At 38.6% G+C, this 17,261-nt stretch overlaps 1 protein-coding gene across 1 annotated transcript in view; it reads left to right on the top strand.

Moving 5' to 3' along the window:
* CADPS (calcium dependent secretion activator) overlaps positions 1-17,261 on the top strand; it is a 499,023-nt gene that overhangs the window by 244,741 nt on the left and 237,021 nt on the right. Inside the window, 1 exon segment of the mRNA XM_034658585.1 lies at positions 14,442-14,675. Coding sequence (XP_034514476.1) covers positions 14,442-14,675 — 234 coding nt within the window.

Genomic DNA, 17,261 nt, shown 5'->3' with positions numbered 1-17,261 from the left:
TGGAATGTCAGCTAGTGAGGCAGGAGACAGCTGAGCCTCTCCCTGGGGACTGAGACACTGGCTGCAGCCAATTTTCCTATTTCATTATGCTGTGCTTATCCTGGTACTGGTAGGCACCATTGTGGAATTCTCCCTTTAGACTGCTGTGTCAGGGGATGTGCCCCACTGAAAGCCCTGAACAATCCTGTACCTCAGCAGGGCCTATCAGCCAAAAGGACAATAACCCCAACAATCAACATTACTGCAGTACTCACAGCCAGGCCTTACAGCCAGATGGGATGGGGCCAGCCCTGCACAACAGTGAGTTATCACCCAGCCACAACAGGAGAGTGTATACAGCCCACACTAGGGACAACCCTGGGACACCTCACTCAGGTGACATGGGGAGTTTGCATTACTGGGCCCCACCTGACACATTCTGCATAAAGCCACTCTTTCAAGACTGGGAGACTTATCTGTCCAATAGAATAAAACAGAAAATTTGGGCATAACGAGGAGACAGAGGAATACGTTCCAAATGAGAGAACAAGACAAAACCTCAGAAAAAGAACTAAATGAAATGGAGATAAGCAATCTACCAGATAAAGAGTTCGAAGTAATGATCATAAATATGCTCACCCAACTTAGGAGAATAAGGGATGAACACAGTGAGAGCTTCAACAAAGAGATAGAAAATATAAAAAGGAGCCAGTCAGAGCTGAAGAACACAATAACTGAAATGAAAAATGAAATGAAAGATATGCCAAAGGGATTCAGCAGCAGATTCGATGATGGAAGAAGGATGGAAGATATGATAGTGCAAATCACATAATCAGAACAACAAGAAGAAAAAAGAATTTTAAAAATGAGGATAGTTTAAGAGACCTCTAAGACAACATCAAGTATACTAACATTTAATATTATGGCATCTCAGAAGGAAAAGTGAGAAAGGGACATAAAACCTATTTGAAGAAATAATGGCTGAAATCTTCCCTAACCTGACAAAGGAAACAGGCATCCAGGTCCAGAAATCACAGAAAGCCCCAACTAAGATGAACCCAAAGAGACACACCAAGACACATTATAACCAGAGTGTAAATAGTTAAGAGAGAATCTTAAAATCATCAAGAGAAAAACAAGTAGTTACATACAAAGGAACCCCATAAGACTATAGCTGATTTTTAAGCAGAAATTTTGCAGATCAACAGGTAGTGACATGATATACTCAAAGTGCTGAAAGGAAAAAAGTTATAACTGAGAATACTCTACCCAGTATGATTGTTACTCAAAATTGAAGACAAGATAAGGAGTTCCCCAGACACACAAAAGCTGAAGGAGTTCATCAACACCATACCAGCCTTACAAGAAGATTTAAAGGGATTTCTTTAAATGGAAAAGAAAGTTCATAACTAGAAGTAAGAAAATTATGAAAGAAAAAAATTTCACTGGCAAAGGTAAACATATAGTACACATAATGAATAAACCACCTACATAGCTAATATGAAGGTTTAAAGATAAAAGTAGCAAAATCATCCAGACCTAAAATAATTAATCAAGGGATACAAAAAATAGTAAGATGTGAAATATAATATCAACAACAAAATGGGGGGGTGGAGATGTTGTTCTTTTAGAATATACTTGAACTTAAGCAACCATCAATATTTAAAATAGAGTGCCATATATGTAGGGTGTTATACATGAACCTCATAGTAACCACAAACCAAGTACCTATAATAGACACACAAAAAATAAAAAGAAAGGAATACAGGCATAACAATAAGGAAAGTCACGAAATCACAAGGGAAGAGAGCAAGAGAAGAAGACAGGAAGAGAGAAGAGCTATTAAAAACAACCAGAAAACAGTCAACAAAATGGCAGTAAGTACATATTTATCAGTAATTACTTTAAATGTAAATGGACTAAATGTTCTAATCAAAAGACATATAGTAGCTGAATGGATTCAAACAAACAAACAAACAAAGACCCATCTGTATGTTGCCTACCAGAGACTCACTTCAGATCTAAACACAAACGCAGACTTAAAGTGAAGGGATGGAAAAAGATATTTCATGCTAAAGAAAAGTTCGTGTAGCAATAATTATACAGACAAAATAGACTTTAAAACAAAGACTGTAACAAGAGACGAAGGGCATTACATAATAATAAAGGAATAAATACAAGACAATATATAACACTTATAAATATTTATGCACCCAAAATAAAGGTACCTAAATACATAAAACAAACATTAACAGACGTAAAGGGAGAAATGGACAGTAGTACAATAATAGTTGGAGACTTTAACACCCCACTTACCTCAATGGAGAGATCATCCAAACAGAAAACCAGTAAGGAAACGTTGGCCTCAAAAAATACCTTAGATCAGGGGCGCCTGGGTAGCGCAGTCGTTAAGCATCTGCCTTCGGCTGAGGGCGTGATCCCGGCGATCCAGGATCGAGTCCCACATTGGGCTCCTCCGCTGGAAGCCTGCTTCCTTCCTCTCCCACTCCCCTGCTGTGTTCCCTCTCTCGCTGGCTGGCTGTCACATAAAGAAATAAAATCTTAAAAAAAAATACCTTAGATCAGATGGACTTAATAAATAATATACAAAGCATTCCATTCAGAACAGCAGAATATACATTCTTCTCAAGGGTACACGGAACACTTTCTGGGAGAGATAGAATGTATGTTAGGCCACAGAACACATCTCAATAAATTTAAGATTGAAATCAGATCAAGTATCTTTTCTGACCACAGTAATATGAAACTAGAGATCGACTACAAGAAAACTGTAAAAAAACAAAAACAAAACCCACAAACATGTGGAGGCTAAACAACATGCTACTAAACAACCAATGGGTCAACGAGGAAACTTAAAAATACCTTGAAACAAATAAAAATAGAAACACAACAGTCCAACATCTATGGAACACAGTAAAACAGCTCTAAGAGAGAAGTTTATAGTGATACAGACTCACCTCAAGAAACAAGAAACATTTCAAATAAACAATCCAACCTTACACCTAAAGGAACTAGACAAAGAACAAAGCCCAAAGCTAGTAGAAGGAAGGAAATAATAAAAATCAGACCAGAAATACATGACGACTAAAAACAAAATGATAGAAAATATCAATGAAACTAAGAGCTAATTCTTTGAAGAGATAAACAAAATTGATAAACCCTTAGCCAGATTCATTAAGAAGAGAGAGACAGTTCAAATAAATAGAATCAGAAATGAAAGAGAAGTTCCAACTGATACCATAGAAATACCGAGAATAATAAGAGACTACTACAAATAATTATATGCCAACAAATGGGACAACCTAGAACAAATGGATAAATTCCTACAAACATATAATCTTCCAAGACTGAATCAAGAAGAAATAGAAAATCTGAATATACTGATTGTTATTTATGAAATTGAATCAGTAATCCAATAGCTCCAACAAACAAAACTCTAGGACCAGATGGCTTCACAGATGAATTCTACCAAACACTTAAAAAAAGAGTTAATACCTATCCTTCTCAGACTATTCCAAAAAACTAAAGAGAAAAGAATGCTTCCAAATTCATTCTGTGAGGTATTAACATTACCCTGATAGCAAAACCAGACCACACTGCAAAAACAGAAAATTACAGGCCAATATCCCTGATGAACATAGATACAAAAATCCTCAACAAAATATGAGTAACCTTAATTTAACAGTACAGTAAAAGGATCATATAGCATGATCAAATGGGATTTATTCCAGGGGTGGAGGGATGATTCAATATCTGCAAATTAATCAATGTGATCTATCACATTAACAAAAAGAAGGGAAAAATTATATGATCGTTTCAATAGATGCAGAAAAAGCATTCACCGAAATTCAACATCCAGTTGTGATTAAAACTCTCGAAAAAGTCAGTACAGAGGGAATACACCTCAATATGATACAGGCCATCTATGACAAACCTACAGCTAACATCACACTCCATAGTGAAAAGCTGAAAATCTTTCCTTTAAAATGAGGAAGAAGACAAGGATGCCCACTCTCACCACTTTTATTCAACATAGTGTTAGAAGTCTTAGCCACAGAAATCTGACAAGAAAAAGAAATAAAGGACATCCAGATTGGGAAAGAAGTAAAACTGTCACTATTCCCAGATGACATAATACTGTGTATAGGAAACCCTTAAAACTCCACCAGAAGATTATTAGAACTAATAAGTGAATTCAGTAAAGTTGCAGGATACAAAATTAGTATACATAAATTTGTGGAATTTATATACACAAACAACAAACTATCCAAAAGAGAAATTAAGGAAACAATCCCACTTACAGTTGGATCAAAAGGAATACAATACCTAGGAATAAATTTAAACTTGTTGCTCTGAAAACTAAGACATTGATGAAAGACACAAATAAATGGAAAGGTATACTTTGCTCAAGGAGTGGAAAAATTAATATTGTTAAAATTTCCATGCTACCCAAAGCAGTCCTCACATTCAGTGCAATATCTATCAATATACCAATAATATTTTTCACAAAACTAGAACAAATAATCCTGAAATTTGTATGGAACCACAAAGACCTCAGATAGCTAAAGCAACCTTGAGAAAGAAGAGTGCAGATGAGAATTGTCCACAATAGCTAAATTGTGGAAGGAGCCGGGATGCCCTTCAACAGACGAATGAATGTGGTCCATATATATAATAGAGTATTACTCAGCCATCAGAAAGAACGATTACCCAACATTTGCAGCAACATGGACGGGACTGGAGAAGATTATGCTAAGTGACATAAGTCAAGCAGAAAAAGACAATTATCATATGGTTTCACTCATTTATGGAACAAAAAAATAGCAGGGAGATCGGTAGAAGAAAGGGAAGAATGAAGGGGGTAAACAGAAGGGGGAATGAACCATGACAGACTATGGACTCTGGGAAACAAACCGAGGGCTTCAGAAGGGAGAGGGGTGGGGGAATGGGATAGGCCAGGGATGGGTATTAAGGAGGGCACGTATTGCATGGAGCACTGGGTGTTATACACAAACAATGAATCATGGAACACTACATCAAAAACTAAGGATGTACTGTATGGTGACTAACATAACATAATAAAAAATTAGAAAAAAAAAAGAGTGCAGATGGAGGTATCATTTTCCCTGATTTCAAACTATACTACAATGCTATAGTAATCAAAACAGTATGGCACAAAAAAACACACATGATGAATCAGTGGAACAGTTTTGAGAGCCCAGGAATAACCCCACGCTTATATGGTCAATTAATCTTCAACAAAAGAGGCAAGAATATACAATGGGGAAAAGACCATCTCTTCTATAAATGGTGTTCAGAAAACTGGACAGCTACATACAAAAGAATGAAACTGGGCCACTTTCTTACACCATATACAACAATAAATTCAAAATGGATTAAAGTCTTAAATGTAAGACCAGAAACCATAAAACTCCTAGAGGAAAACATAAGCAGAAAACTCTTGGACATAAGTCTAAGCAATATTTTTTTGGGTCTGTCTCCTCAAGCAAGGGCCACAAAAGCAAAAATAAACAAATGGGACTACATCAAACTAAAAAACTTGCATAGTGAAGGAAACCATCAGTAAACAAAAAGACAACCTACTGAATGAAGATTTTGTAAATGATATAACCGATAAGGGATTAATATCCAAAACCTGTTTTAAAACTCACACAGCTCATACATACACAGCTAATGAATCATCGAAATTTACATAAAAAACCAGGGATGTACTGTATGGTGACTAACATAATATAATTAAAAAATATTATTAATAACAATAAAACAATAAAAAAAATTTTTTTTTAAACTCAGCTCAATTTCAAAAAAACCAAACAATCCAAATTAAAAAACGGCAGAGGACCTGAATAGATATTTCTCCAACAAAGACACACAGATGGCCAAAAGACACATGAAAAGATTTTCAACATCACTAAGCATCAGGGAAATGCAATCAAAACTACAATGAGATAACACCTCACACCTGTCAGAATGGCTATCACCAAAAAGGCAAGAAATAACCAGTGTTGGTGAGGATGTGTGCAAAAGGGAACCCTGTGTCCTACAGGTGGGAGTGAAAAATGTTACAGCCACTATGGAAAGCAGTATGGAGGTTCCTCAAAACAAATAAAAATAGAACTATCATGCAATCTCACAATTCCACTTCTGGATATTTATCTGAAGAAAACAAAAACGCTAATTTGAAAAAGTATGTGCACCTCTATGTTTACTGCAGTGTCATTTACAATTGCCAAGATAGGGAGGCAACCCAAGTGTCCATTAGTAGATGAATGGATAAAGAAGATATGGTATATATATATACAATGGAACATTACTCAACCCTAAAAAAGGAGTGAGAGATTTCTGCTTGTGGCAACATGGATGGACCTAGAAGGTATTTAATAAGTGAAATAAGTCAGATAGAGAAAGACAAATATCATATGATGTCACATGTGTGGAATCTAAAAACAAACAAAATAAAACAGAAACAGACTCATGGATACAGAGAACAATCTGGTGGTTCTTGGGAGGGAAAGTGGGATCTGGGCAAAATAGGGGAAGGGAATTTAAAGGTATAAACTTCCAGTCATAAAATAAGTAAGACACAAGGGTGTATGTACACAATAGGGAATATACGTAATAATATTGTAATAACCTTTTTTGGTGACAGATGGTAGTTAGATTTATATGGTGATCACTTTGTAATGTTAATAAATGTTGAATCACTGTGTTGTATACCTGAAACTAATATAATATTGTGTGTCAACTATACTTCAATAAAAAAAATGCCTTCACAAATACAGGTCCTCATTTTTTCCATCACCCCAATCCAGAGATTCAAGATGCCTTTCAACCAGGCCTGCACCTTACCTCTTCCTAGCCTCTCTCTCTCTCTCTCTTTCTCTCTCTCTGCTCATCGGCCTTTATTATATGTTTTGGGCATTGGCTGTACAATTTCATGTAAACTCTCATTTAGACCTGTGATAAACAATCCAGGGAATTACAATAAATCTTTCTAGTTTAGGCACATCGAAGAGTTTAAGTGATGTCCCCAAGTTCACTTAGCCAGCAAGTAGAAAGCTGAGTGCTCTGATTCCGAGTGTCATGCTCTTTTTTTGAGTAGTCAGATGACAGGCAGGAAGTTACACCAGGACAGGAGTCTCTCTCTCACTGATGGTTGCCCCTCCAGGGAGTTATTTTCTCTCTTCCATTAAAATTTACTGTACATTTCCTTTAGTTTGTCCAGAAGGCCAAATGAAGCAATACCATCAGGCAGAACTGGCTCCTGGAATTCTGCATCCTTTCTGATTTGACTTCCTTGGAATCTGAAAAAGAGGTTGTAAGGACCCTATTTCTGCTGACAGCATTGTCATCATCACATGCTTATAAAAGGCATATGTTTTTCCTTTCTTCCTAGGAGCAAAGGGAGGCAAGTGCAGAACTTCTTTCCACCATTGAAACCCTGTGCTGTAATCTGTCAATTAGTCACACCCACGTGCCACAATCATCAGACAGAGATGGCTGCATGAGCCTTCACTGTGAACATCAGACATGCTATCTTAAAGTTCCATGAACAGGGGCACCTCAGTGGCTCAATCAGTTAAGCGTCCGACTCTTGATTTTGGCTCAGGTCATGATCTCAGGGTTGTGAGATCAAGCCAAGCATTGGGCTCCTTGCTGGGTGTGGAGCCTACTTAAGATTCTCTTTCTCTCCTTCTGCCCCCCGCCCCATCCTAAAAAAAATGTTCCATGAAGAGATCTGAATGCCTTTTTTAAAATGTGGTAGAAAAGACTTCTTAATCCCTGTTCAAACATTTTCCCAAATCCTCTCATATTGATATTAAAATGTCCCCAAATTTCACCTAGGAATTAAGTCTAAGTTATTTAAATTGTGTGATCAGAAGTTGACATTGGAGCTTAAACAGACAGATTGTGGCATTAGTGGTACTGTGGTATTTGCCAATTCTTTTGGCCACATTTTGAGGTAAAATTCCAAAATTTGTGAGCTAGTTGTATAAGACAAATAATACAGCTTTTGTAGTATTCGTGGCAGAGGTCTGGGAGTGAAACACCATTGGTTTTTCACACTATCAGCTAAATGTGGAGCTGCCATTTAAACCCCTGTCTCTGCAGAGCAAAATTATCTCATACCTGTTGCAAACATTGATGAGAATATGATCCAGGAAAGAAATAATGTCCAAATATTTCCCTGATGGAAAGGTTCTATTCCATGCATTGCCAAAAATCGGGTAAAAATGAAATCTTCTCCAACCAGAGAATGATACTACTCGCCCCTGCCCCACGCAACTTACAAATTAATTTTTTGTCATGAAGTAGCAGTGTCCAGGCACACAAATGTTTAGATTTTTTTACCTGGAAGAATGTGTGTAGGGAACATCTCCCTGAGTCTGACCTTGCAGGTAGTTACCAACCCAGGAAAATCTGAGTTTAAGCAAAAATGTAAATGCCGGGGCACCTGGGTGGCTCAGTTGGTTAAGTAAGCATCTGCCTTCAGCTTCAGGTCATGATCCCAGGGTCCTGGGATGGAGCCCCGCATTAGGCTGATTTCTCCCTCTGCCCCTCCACTCCCCTCGTGCTCTCTCCCTTGCTCTCTCTCTCAAATAAATAAATAAAATCTTTAAAAAAAAATCTAAATGCTGAGGAGATCCTCTGAAGTTTATTAAATAACACAAAACCACTTAAAGATGGGTTTATTTTTTTTAAAGATTTTATTTATTTATTTGACCGAGAGGGACAGTGAGAGAGGAAACATAAGCAAGGGGAGTGTGAGAGGGAGAAGCAGGCTTCCCGCTGAGCAGGGAGCCCGATGCAGAGCTCAATCCCAGAACACTGGGATCATAACCTGAACCGAAGGCAGAAGCTTAACAGCTGAGCCACCCAGGTGCCCCAAAATGGGTTTAGGTAAAGAAGCCAATGCTGGAAGCTATCATACCTGTGCCCAAAATACCTTCTAATGTGTGTGATGCTGATTTTTACAAATTATTTACCAAGACCTTCTTTCTCTCATTTAACATGCCTACCTTTCCCTCATCACTCCCTGCACTTTACCCCATGCCCACCCACCATTACACAGTCCACGTTGACTGGTAATAGTGGAACGCTCATCGCTGTGGAGGGCTTGGCTTTCCCTAGTCCTCTGCTGAACACTGAGATGAAGTGATGCAGAGGGTGGGCCATGCTTAGGGGCCCAATAGGGTTTACCTTGATTCTTTGCCATTTGGGGCCAGTTAGTTCTGCCCTATCATATGGTAGGTAAAAACGGGGGCTCTAGGTTTCAAACTAAATTCTACTAATCGTTGATTTAACTTCTATATCATTTTCCTCCAGAACATGGGATTAAATAACAGCACTAGCCTCAATTGTTGGAAGAATTAAATGAGGGAAAGCATGTAAAGAGCTTAGCTTAGTGCCCAGGACACAATTAACAATTGTAAATGCCAACTAGCATCATGGTCCTTATGATAGTCACCATCATTATTATTGCTATTGTTAGTGGTGGTGGTAGCATGGTGCCTGATATAAATAGGTATGGATATGTGTGCATGCATGTATGTATATGTGTATGTATATATGTGTGTGTATATACATATATATAGTATGCATGTGCTGATTTTACAAATATATAGTCAAAAAGTATTGATATTTGTTATTACCTTCATTCTTCACAATAACTCTCCACTTCAGATATGGAAACTAAAATTCAGACAGGTGAAGAAACCTGTCTAAAGTCACACAACTAATAGGAAATAGACCCAGGATTCAAAGTCAAATTAATTTCACCCATATGGACTGGATAAGATTCCTTGGTGCCTTTTGTACTCTGTACATGCCTGTTCGTGTGTCACGTGCTGTCTACTCGATCATTTGCTGGCATTCCCCTTCACCCAATAGTGTTGCCTCTTGGCTGACTCTTTCATCCACTCTTTCACTCTAACATCCACACCACCTGACACATGGGAGGAGTCCAGGAATTGCTTGAGAGATTGTTTTGGATAAGTGTAACACTGTCGGTGAGCTTTGTGTCTAGAAAGTATCCCTCTGCCACATCTTCCTTCTGATCATCTATCAGTTTGTTATTTGAGCCTTTAGAGTCTAAGGATCCTCTATCTGAGTGGGGGTATCTTTGTCAGCTTTTACATGTACCCACTTCATCCTCTATGGAGGAAAATGCAAAGACAGAAAAGAAAAGTAGATGGCTGACAGAGCTGTTAGCACTTTCAAATGCTATTTCTCAAGATGTTCCAAAAAAATCAGTGTGGCTGAGCATAAATAACCCCGTTAGGAATTGTCCTTTGGAGGCCATCCCCATTGAGGAATGTTATCAGTCCAAAACAAAATAAATGGACAGTAGAGATTTTCTTTGGAAGACTTTGTCCACCCATATGCTGTGTCTTTCATAAAGCAATATGAATGAACAATGTTTTTGTCAAGGCTAATTTACTTTTATGCCTGGGAAAGTAGCAATCGAGATGGAAGACTACATTTTCCTTATTTTGGCACAACTTGAGCTTTGAAATGTGTTTGTAATGGGTCTGCTGCTGAAAACTCCCCTCAAGAACCTCAGCCTCGATTGACAGAATGCTATTTCTTCTCAAGGCTTTAGTACTCAGGGCAGAAAAATGTCCTTGTTTTCCCTTGCAGACTTCAGTTTTATGAGCCTCTTTTTATGATGTCATTAGGAACTGTCTAAGTTCTGGGAGGAGTGATCATTCTTTGGATTTTTCCAAAATCTGCTGCATAAAGTTTGTTGTACTCTAACTCTGGGCTAAATTGTTATTGTCTATAACCACTGGGTCTTCTTGCAAAACCTCAAGACTATGGAGTTAAGAGGAATTGAGTGAGTCCTAAAGGTGGGTGTGATAAAAGGGACTGCACTTGATGGTAAGGTTTCTTTGCTGATTGGCAGGAAAGAATCTACTTCACAGACACGATGGTTTTTCTCTTCATCTCCATGGCAACTGCAAGGCCAGCAGCTGCCAGTAAAAAATGAGAGATGCCACTTACCCAGTTTCCCAAGTATCCCATGCAGTTAAGAGGTTTGAGCCCCAACATAAGAAGGATAGAGGTCAGTGTATATACCTCAGGCTGCTGGTATGTAGCCTGCTTGGTATCTTCTAACATGTCCTTGGGGACCATTTTTCAACCATGAGTTAACTTCTGTCTTCCCTTTGCTCTCAATAAGGGCCATGTTCAAAAGGAGATGAGGAGATATTTTGCAGCCATGTACAGACCTTCTTAGATTCGTGGTTGATTGTATATTTTCCATGGAAAGGAGAAAAGAACAATGATCCTGTCCCAGCCAACTTAACCTGGTGGCAAACTCTTCTTCATCCATCAGACTCTTAGCCCAAAGATCACCTCCTCTGGAAAGCCACTCCTGATTCTCTCAGCAAGAGTTCATGTCTCATACACTGCTGTTACAGCATCTCCCTTGATGTTCCCCAATAGATCTTTCTCCCCACTGGTTGTGAGCTTCAGTGGAACAGTCCACATCCTTTCATCATGATCCCCCCCTAGTGCCTAACACTAAACCAGACATAGTGCTGGTGGTAGTAAATATTTTCTAAGTGATGGTGGACCAGCATCCAAGTCCTCACATCTCCATTGTCTTTTCATAAAGTTTACCCAAGTCTCTAAGGCACACAGTTATCCTGGATTGAGTCCAAGAATGATAAGAAGCAAAAGGAAGCCCACTGTGCCAAAGTTTTGAAGAAGCAAGATTCTTGCCTTGAATCACTACTAGCTCTCATTGTGCTCATCAACCTATCATGTTATTTCAGAGATGTCCCTCCTGCTTCTCCTCTTACTTTCACCCACAGTGTGTTTAGAAAGCACCACATGGTGGGCTGAGCCCAACCATAAAGCAGGAAGTGACTATACTAATAGGCTCCAGAAGGAACCAGTACTCAAAGGTTCCTGGGTAGATTTCAGACCACCATGCTCATTTACATGGAGAAGCAGAATCTCACTATTCTTCCAAAACTATGACTGAGTTTTAGCTGTATTGATATTTAATATGGACATTTTGACAAGCCATCCATTGATTCACTCGACTTATATGTATTAAATACTTACTATGTGCCAAAGATGATATTCTAGAGAGTAAGAATTCACCAAGGTTGGGGCGCCTGGGTAGCGCAGTCATTAAGCGTCTGCCTTCAGCTCAGGGCATGATCCCGGCATTATGGGATCGAGCCCCACATCAGGCTCCTCCGCTGGAAGCCTGCTTCTTCCTCCCCCTGCTTGTGTCCCCTCTCTCACTGGCTGTCTCTGTCAGATAAATAAATAAAATCTTTAAAAAAAAAAAAAAGAATTCACAGAGGGTATCAAGACAGACATCATGGCCCAGCAGGAAAGATAAACAATAAATAAATGTTACCATTTTCCATTAATTATAATAACTGTTACCAAGAAGTTGAACTAGGTATTATAAGAAAGTAGAATAAGGGGATTCAACCTAGGGAAATAAAATTTTGAGGCTGAAATATAAAAGATGACAAGATGGCTGAGAATTACCTAGGGAGGCAAGGGGTAAGGGGAATGCTTATGACGCCCCTAGGTAGGAAGAAGACTGGCATAGCACAAAGGCATCTCCAAGCTCTATACAGATGATTTACTATATGAATTTTAGTGAAACTTCTATGGTAGCAACTATAGCTAACTAACATAGCTAACTAATGTGTGGGGAGAGTTATTGAAAGGAAAACAAAAGAATCTCAGAGCCAACAGGAGAAATAGGTGGGCTTTATGGGATTTAGAAAACCAATGAAAGTCAGAGCTCCTTTCTGTGACTCTAAATAACTTCTTTTCTCCTCTTCCCTTCCTCCCGCCTTCCTACCTTTCTTTCCTCCCTCTGTTAGTCTCTACTTCTATCCTCTCTCTACCTCTTTCTCTCTCCTCTTTGTCAAGTGTCTTATTCTTTCACCTATTCCAATATGGCAGCTACCCATGAGTCTACATGATCTTGCGATTTCAGCTCCACTGCTAATTGCAATCTCAATATCTCTCAGTTCATTTGCTTGAGACAGTAAATCTGGTTGATTGTTGGCCACTTAATTGAATTAGTTGGTTGATTTGAGTCAGGTGCCCATGTACTATGCACATCTTATTTTTTTGCCACCCGGAATTGGCAAACCAATTCACGTCCCATGTGATCCAGGTGGAATTCTACACGTTCAGCCACAGGGATGGAGGAAATAACTCACGCCTAAGCAATTCAACACAACATATCACTAGCCATAAATGGTGGTTCAGTGTATGTACATAAATCAGACTTTGGGTGAGAATTTTGGGATAAAAGACATTACAAGAGTAGATATTCACCCTTCCTTTAGATAACATGATGTGATGTTACAAGGTGCAACCTTTCTGTGACATTAAGGGGGGCTAGACTGAGCATTGGGCCAACCCAAACCAAGATTTGGGAGAAAAATTCAGTTGTGATATCATCTGAGTCGTGATTCCATCCTCGCTGGAAGTTGGTCCTGGTCTACCCCAGGACATTTCAAACCAATAAATTCCCTTCATTGTTTAAGCCAGTTGCAAGTTGAATTTTTCTATCACTTGCAAAAAAAAAAAAAAAGTCAAATTGATGTGGCTCGCCCCTCAACCTGATCAGTATAGACCAAGGCTAAGGAGGGCAAGTTTATGTTTCAAGTGGGAAATGATTCTTTGAGAAGGTGATTAATCCAAAGTATATTTAAGACACTTGGACAACTTAGAGGTATAAAGAACAGCATAATTAAAGCATGTTGCTATTACAACTGAATGCATAAGCAGGGAAGGAAAAAAATAGAGGTCAGTTCTGATACTGAATTGCTTTATTTTCTTTTCTAAAGAATTTTAATCATGTTTTTCATCACTTCATTAATTTTTTCAATTTTTCTTGAAAACAGTAACTATTCTTTCTACTATTCCTTTTAGAAATAGCTACAGGCTATGTTTGAAACATCTCAAATGAGCTTCTCTTGAATTATTCATGTGAGAAAATCTCTATACGTATCCAGAAATAGGGTGTCTTTCTGTCTCCAAACTTAAAAACAACTGATTGCATTTTGCTAAAAAGAAAAACTGTTTCGACCAAAACCAGATTTAAAAAATATCACCCCATTTTTCTTTCCACAAATCAAATTTGCTGGAGAAAACTGGGGAAAAAATTGAACTATAATAAAACATTTGACTCTTTCTTACTATATGCTTATGTATATATCTCTTAGCTGTTAGGGATTGTAAATAACTAGGAGGCAGGCAGCTATCTACTCAACTAGGTTGAATATATTTCTAGGACAATGCCATAATATCTGAGCAAAATTTCACCCGTGGTAGATGTTATTATAACTCTGGGCTGTAAGATGAAAACCTTCTATGTAAATCAGGTATCTATTTGCTCTTCTGCTCATATTTTTCTTTTTCTTTATAAGGAGCGCAAATTTCCCAAGTTTGTATCCAAAGAAATGGAAAACATGTACATTGAGGAGCTGAAGTCATCAGTCAACCTGCTCATGGCCAACCTGGAGAGCATGCCAGTGTCCAAAGGTGGCGAGTTCAAGCTTCAGAAACTCAAACGCAGCCACAATGCTTCCATCATCGACATGGGTGAGGAGAGTGAGAACCAGCTCTCCAAATCAGACGTTGTGCTGTCTTTCTCCCTGGAGGTAAAAAGCCCTAAACCCTTGAAAGTTTCCTGGCACAGCCAGCAGGATGTGGGTGATTAGATGCACCACAATCAGCTTGCTTTCCTCCTTGCACCCCCAGAGCCGTTATTAAAATAACAGCTTGCTAAGCGTAGGTCAGCTAATCAGCAAGTGATTCCCCATCTCCAGGAGCCCATGCTTTCCTTCAGGAAATGCAATCTTAAGAACCACCTGCTAAATTTCATCTTGCAGTATTTTCCATCTTAAAACAGTGCTCAAGAATTTTGTAAGGACCTTATGCAATTTAGAAAGTTTAAAATTTTGTCATCTCATGTCGCAGTTATGAGAGAAATATCTAGCATCATTTGATGAATTGTAGATTTTCTTTCCTGTCATCTCTCCTGTTGGCTACGTGGTAGAGAGCCTCTTGTTGCAGTGCAGCCTTTTTAGTTGATTTCATCACCCAAAGAAAGAACCCGTTCAGACCGGGACTGTGGCAGAATGCTCCACATGTCAATAAATTTCTCTGTAACTTCTACTTACATGTTTGTTTTTCATACGTGTAATTTAGGGAGTGGATCTGATCTGGCTACGTTGGAACTGCCTGGGAAGCTGGTTCAGTGTGCAGAATCCTGGCATCACCTAAGCCCTTTGACCCAAATCTCGAGGCAGGGGAAATACAACATGGTGCAGTCACTTTGGAGAATAGTTTGGTGGTTTCTCAAAAAGTTACACATAAAATTACCGCGTGGAAAGTGCAACTCTACTCTTAGATATCTACCCAAGAGAAATGAAAACACATATCCGCATAAAATTTTGCTCTCCAAATGTTTATAGCGGCATTATTCTTCCTAGCCAAAAATAGAAACAACCTAAATGTGTATCCATTGGTAAATGGATAGACAAAATGTGGTACACCCATCCAAAGGGTTACTACTCAGTAATTGAAAGAAACAAACTACAGATATATGCTTTGATTTAGATGAATGTCAAAAACATTCTGCTTAGTGAAAGAAGGCAGACACAAGAGACACATGTTGTTTGATTCCGTTGATATAGAATATCTAGAAAAGGCAAGTCTCTAGAAACAGAAATTAGATTAGTGTTGCCTGGGGCAGGAGGTGGAAATGGACATGAGGGACATTATTGAGGGAGATAAGAATGTTCTAAAACTAATTTATGATGATAGTCCTGCAACTTAGTGAATTTACTAAAATCATTTCATTGTACACTTGAAATGGGTTAATCATATGATCTGTAAAATATGCCTCAGTGGTGTCAGAAAAAAAAAAGAATCTCTGGGTGGAGTGCACCATGAAATGTGCATTTTAATGAGCCACCCAGGTGCTTCTTATGCACTCCAAAGTTTGAGAATCATTCATAACTTATTAAAGCTCAGAACCCCACAAGGATTTTATGATAACCCTAGACTTGGGGAGACCAAGAGAATAGATCAAATTTCTGCAGATTTAATTAGGATTTGTAAAGACTAAATTAATTTTCTAGAACATCATTAAGGCTTGCTGTGAATTAACTGCAGATAATTTGTTTTACTTTGCTCAGTTCAGAGCAACATAGTCATATTACAGTGTTTTCAAAATGTATTTTGCAGTTGGAAGAGGCAGTATTCAGTTAAATATAGGGCACTTGGTGTGTGAAAAAAATCATCAGTGTAATTTCACAGAAACTTCCTTTCTTTCTTTTTTAATACCGCCACCTGAGGTACTGAATGCTTTTTCTTAGGTGTCTTTGAATTTGATTATTGCCAATTAGAGGTGGCAATTTATTCCCTACTGCCTCTTGTCTTTCTACAGAAAGTGGGAAAAAAGTGGTTTACTGATTTTCATGAAGCTTTTAAATCCATAATTTCCTAATTCTTTATCAGCACTCAATCTTATACAGCTGATTATCTGAATATAGATGTGAGTCCCCAACCATACTCCCATGTGTACATGACTCAAACAGTCTTTAACTTGTAAGCACAAGTACAGAATGAAATGCCCCAGGGTGCCCAAATACTTTTTACTTGGAACACTAAATTGCGCATACACTAAAACTGCCAACGAAAATCATTGTGCGTCTGTGTGTTGGGTGACATAGTGAGGGGGTGAGAAGAGGGAGATAGAGGACTGTCATCTCATCAGGGCAGACTGGGTTTGAATTTACAGGTTGGTACAAAACATGTTTCATGTACGTATAGAACGGCATGGCTGGGAAGGACACTATACAGCTGTTGAGTGCAGCAGGAGAACTGAGGTCCAGGTGGCCCAGTGGCATGGCCTTGTGCCGGGGGAGTACTCTGGTAGAAACAACGGGCATGTGTAGAGTGCCGTCATGCCTGCGTTGCATCATTAACTCAGTGAATCCTCCCAACAGTCTTTTGAGCCATTTGCAGATGTGGAAACAAAGCCACAGAGAGGTTAAGGACCTTAAAAATAATGATACAGCTAGTGAAGATGCAGATTCAGGATTTGAACTCAAATCTTTTAAATTATAAAAAATGCTGTTCTTTCTACTGTGCCTCCCATTTCCTTTCATTTATATGGTTCTTCCCAGGGTGAATACTTTCGGTTACATACATCATCTTATTTGATCCTCACGCAACAG

This window comes from Ailuropoda melanoleuca, chromosome 4 (assembly GCF_002007445.2).
Source record: "Ailuropoda melanoleuca isolate Jingjing chromosome 4, ASM200744v2, whole genome shotgun sequence".
Taxonomy (NCBI): Eukaryota; Metazoa; Chordata; class Mammalia; order Carnivora; family Ursidae; genus Ailuropoda; species Ailuropoda melanoleuca.
Note: the sequence above shows the minus strand (reverse complement) of the source record. Positions and strands in the feature narration are given on the sequence as shown.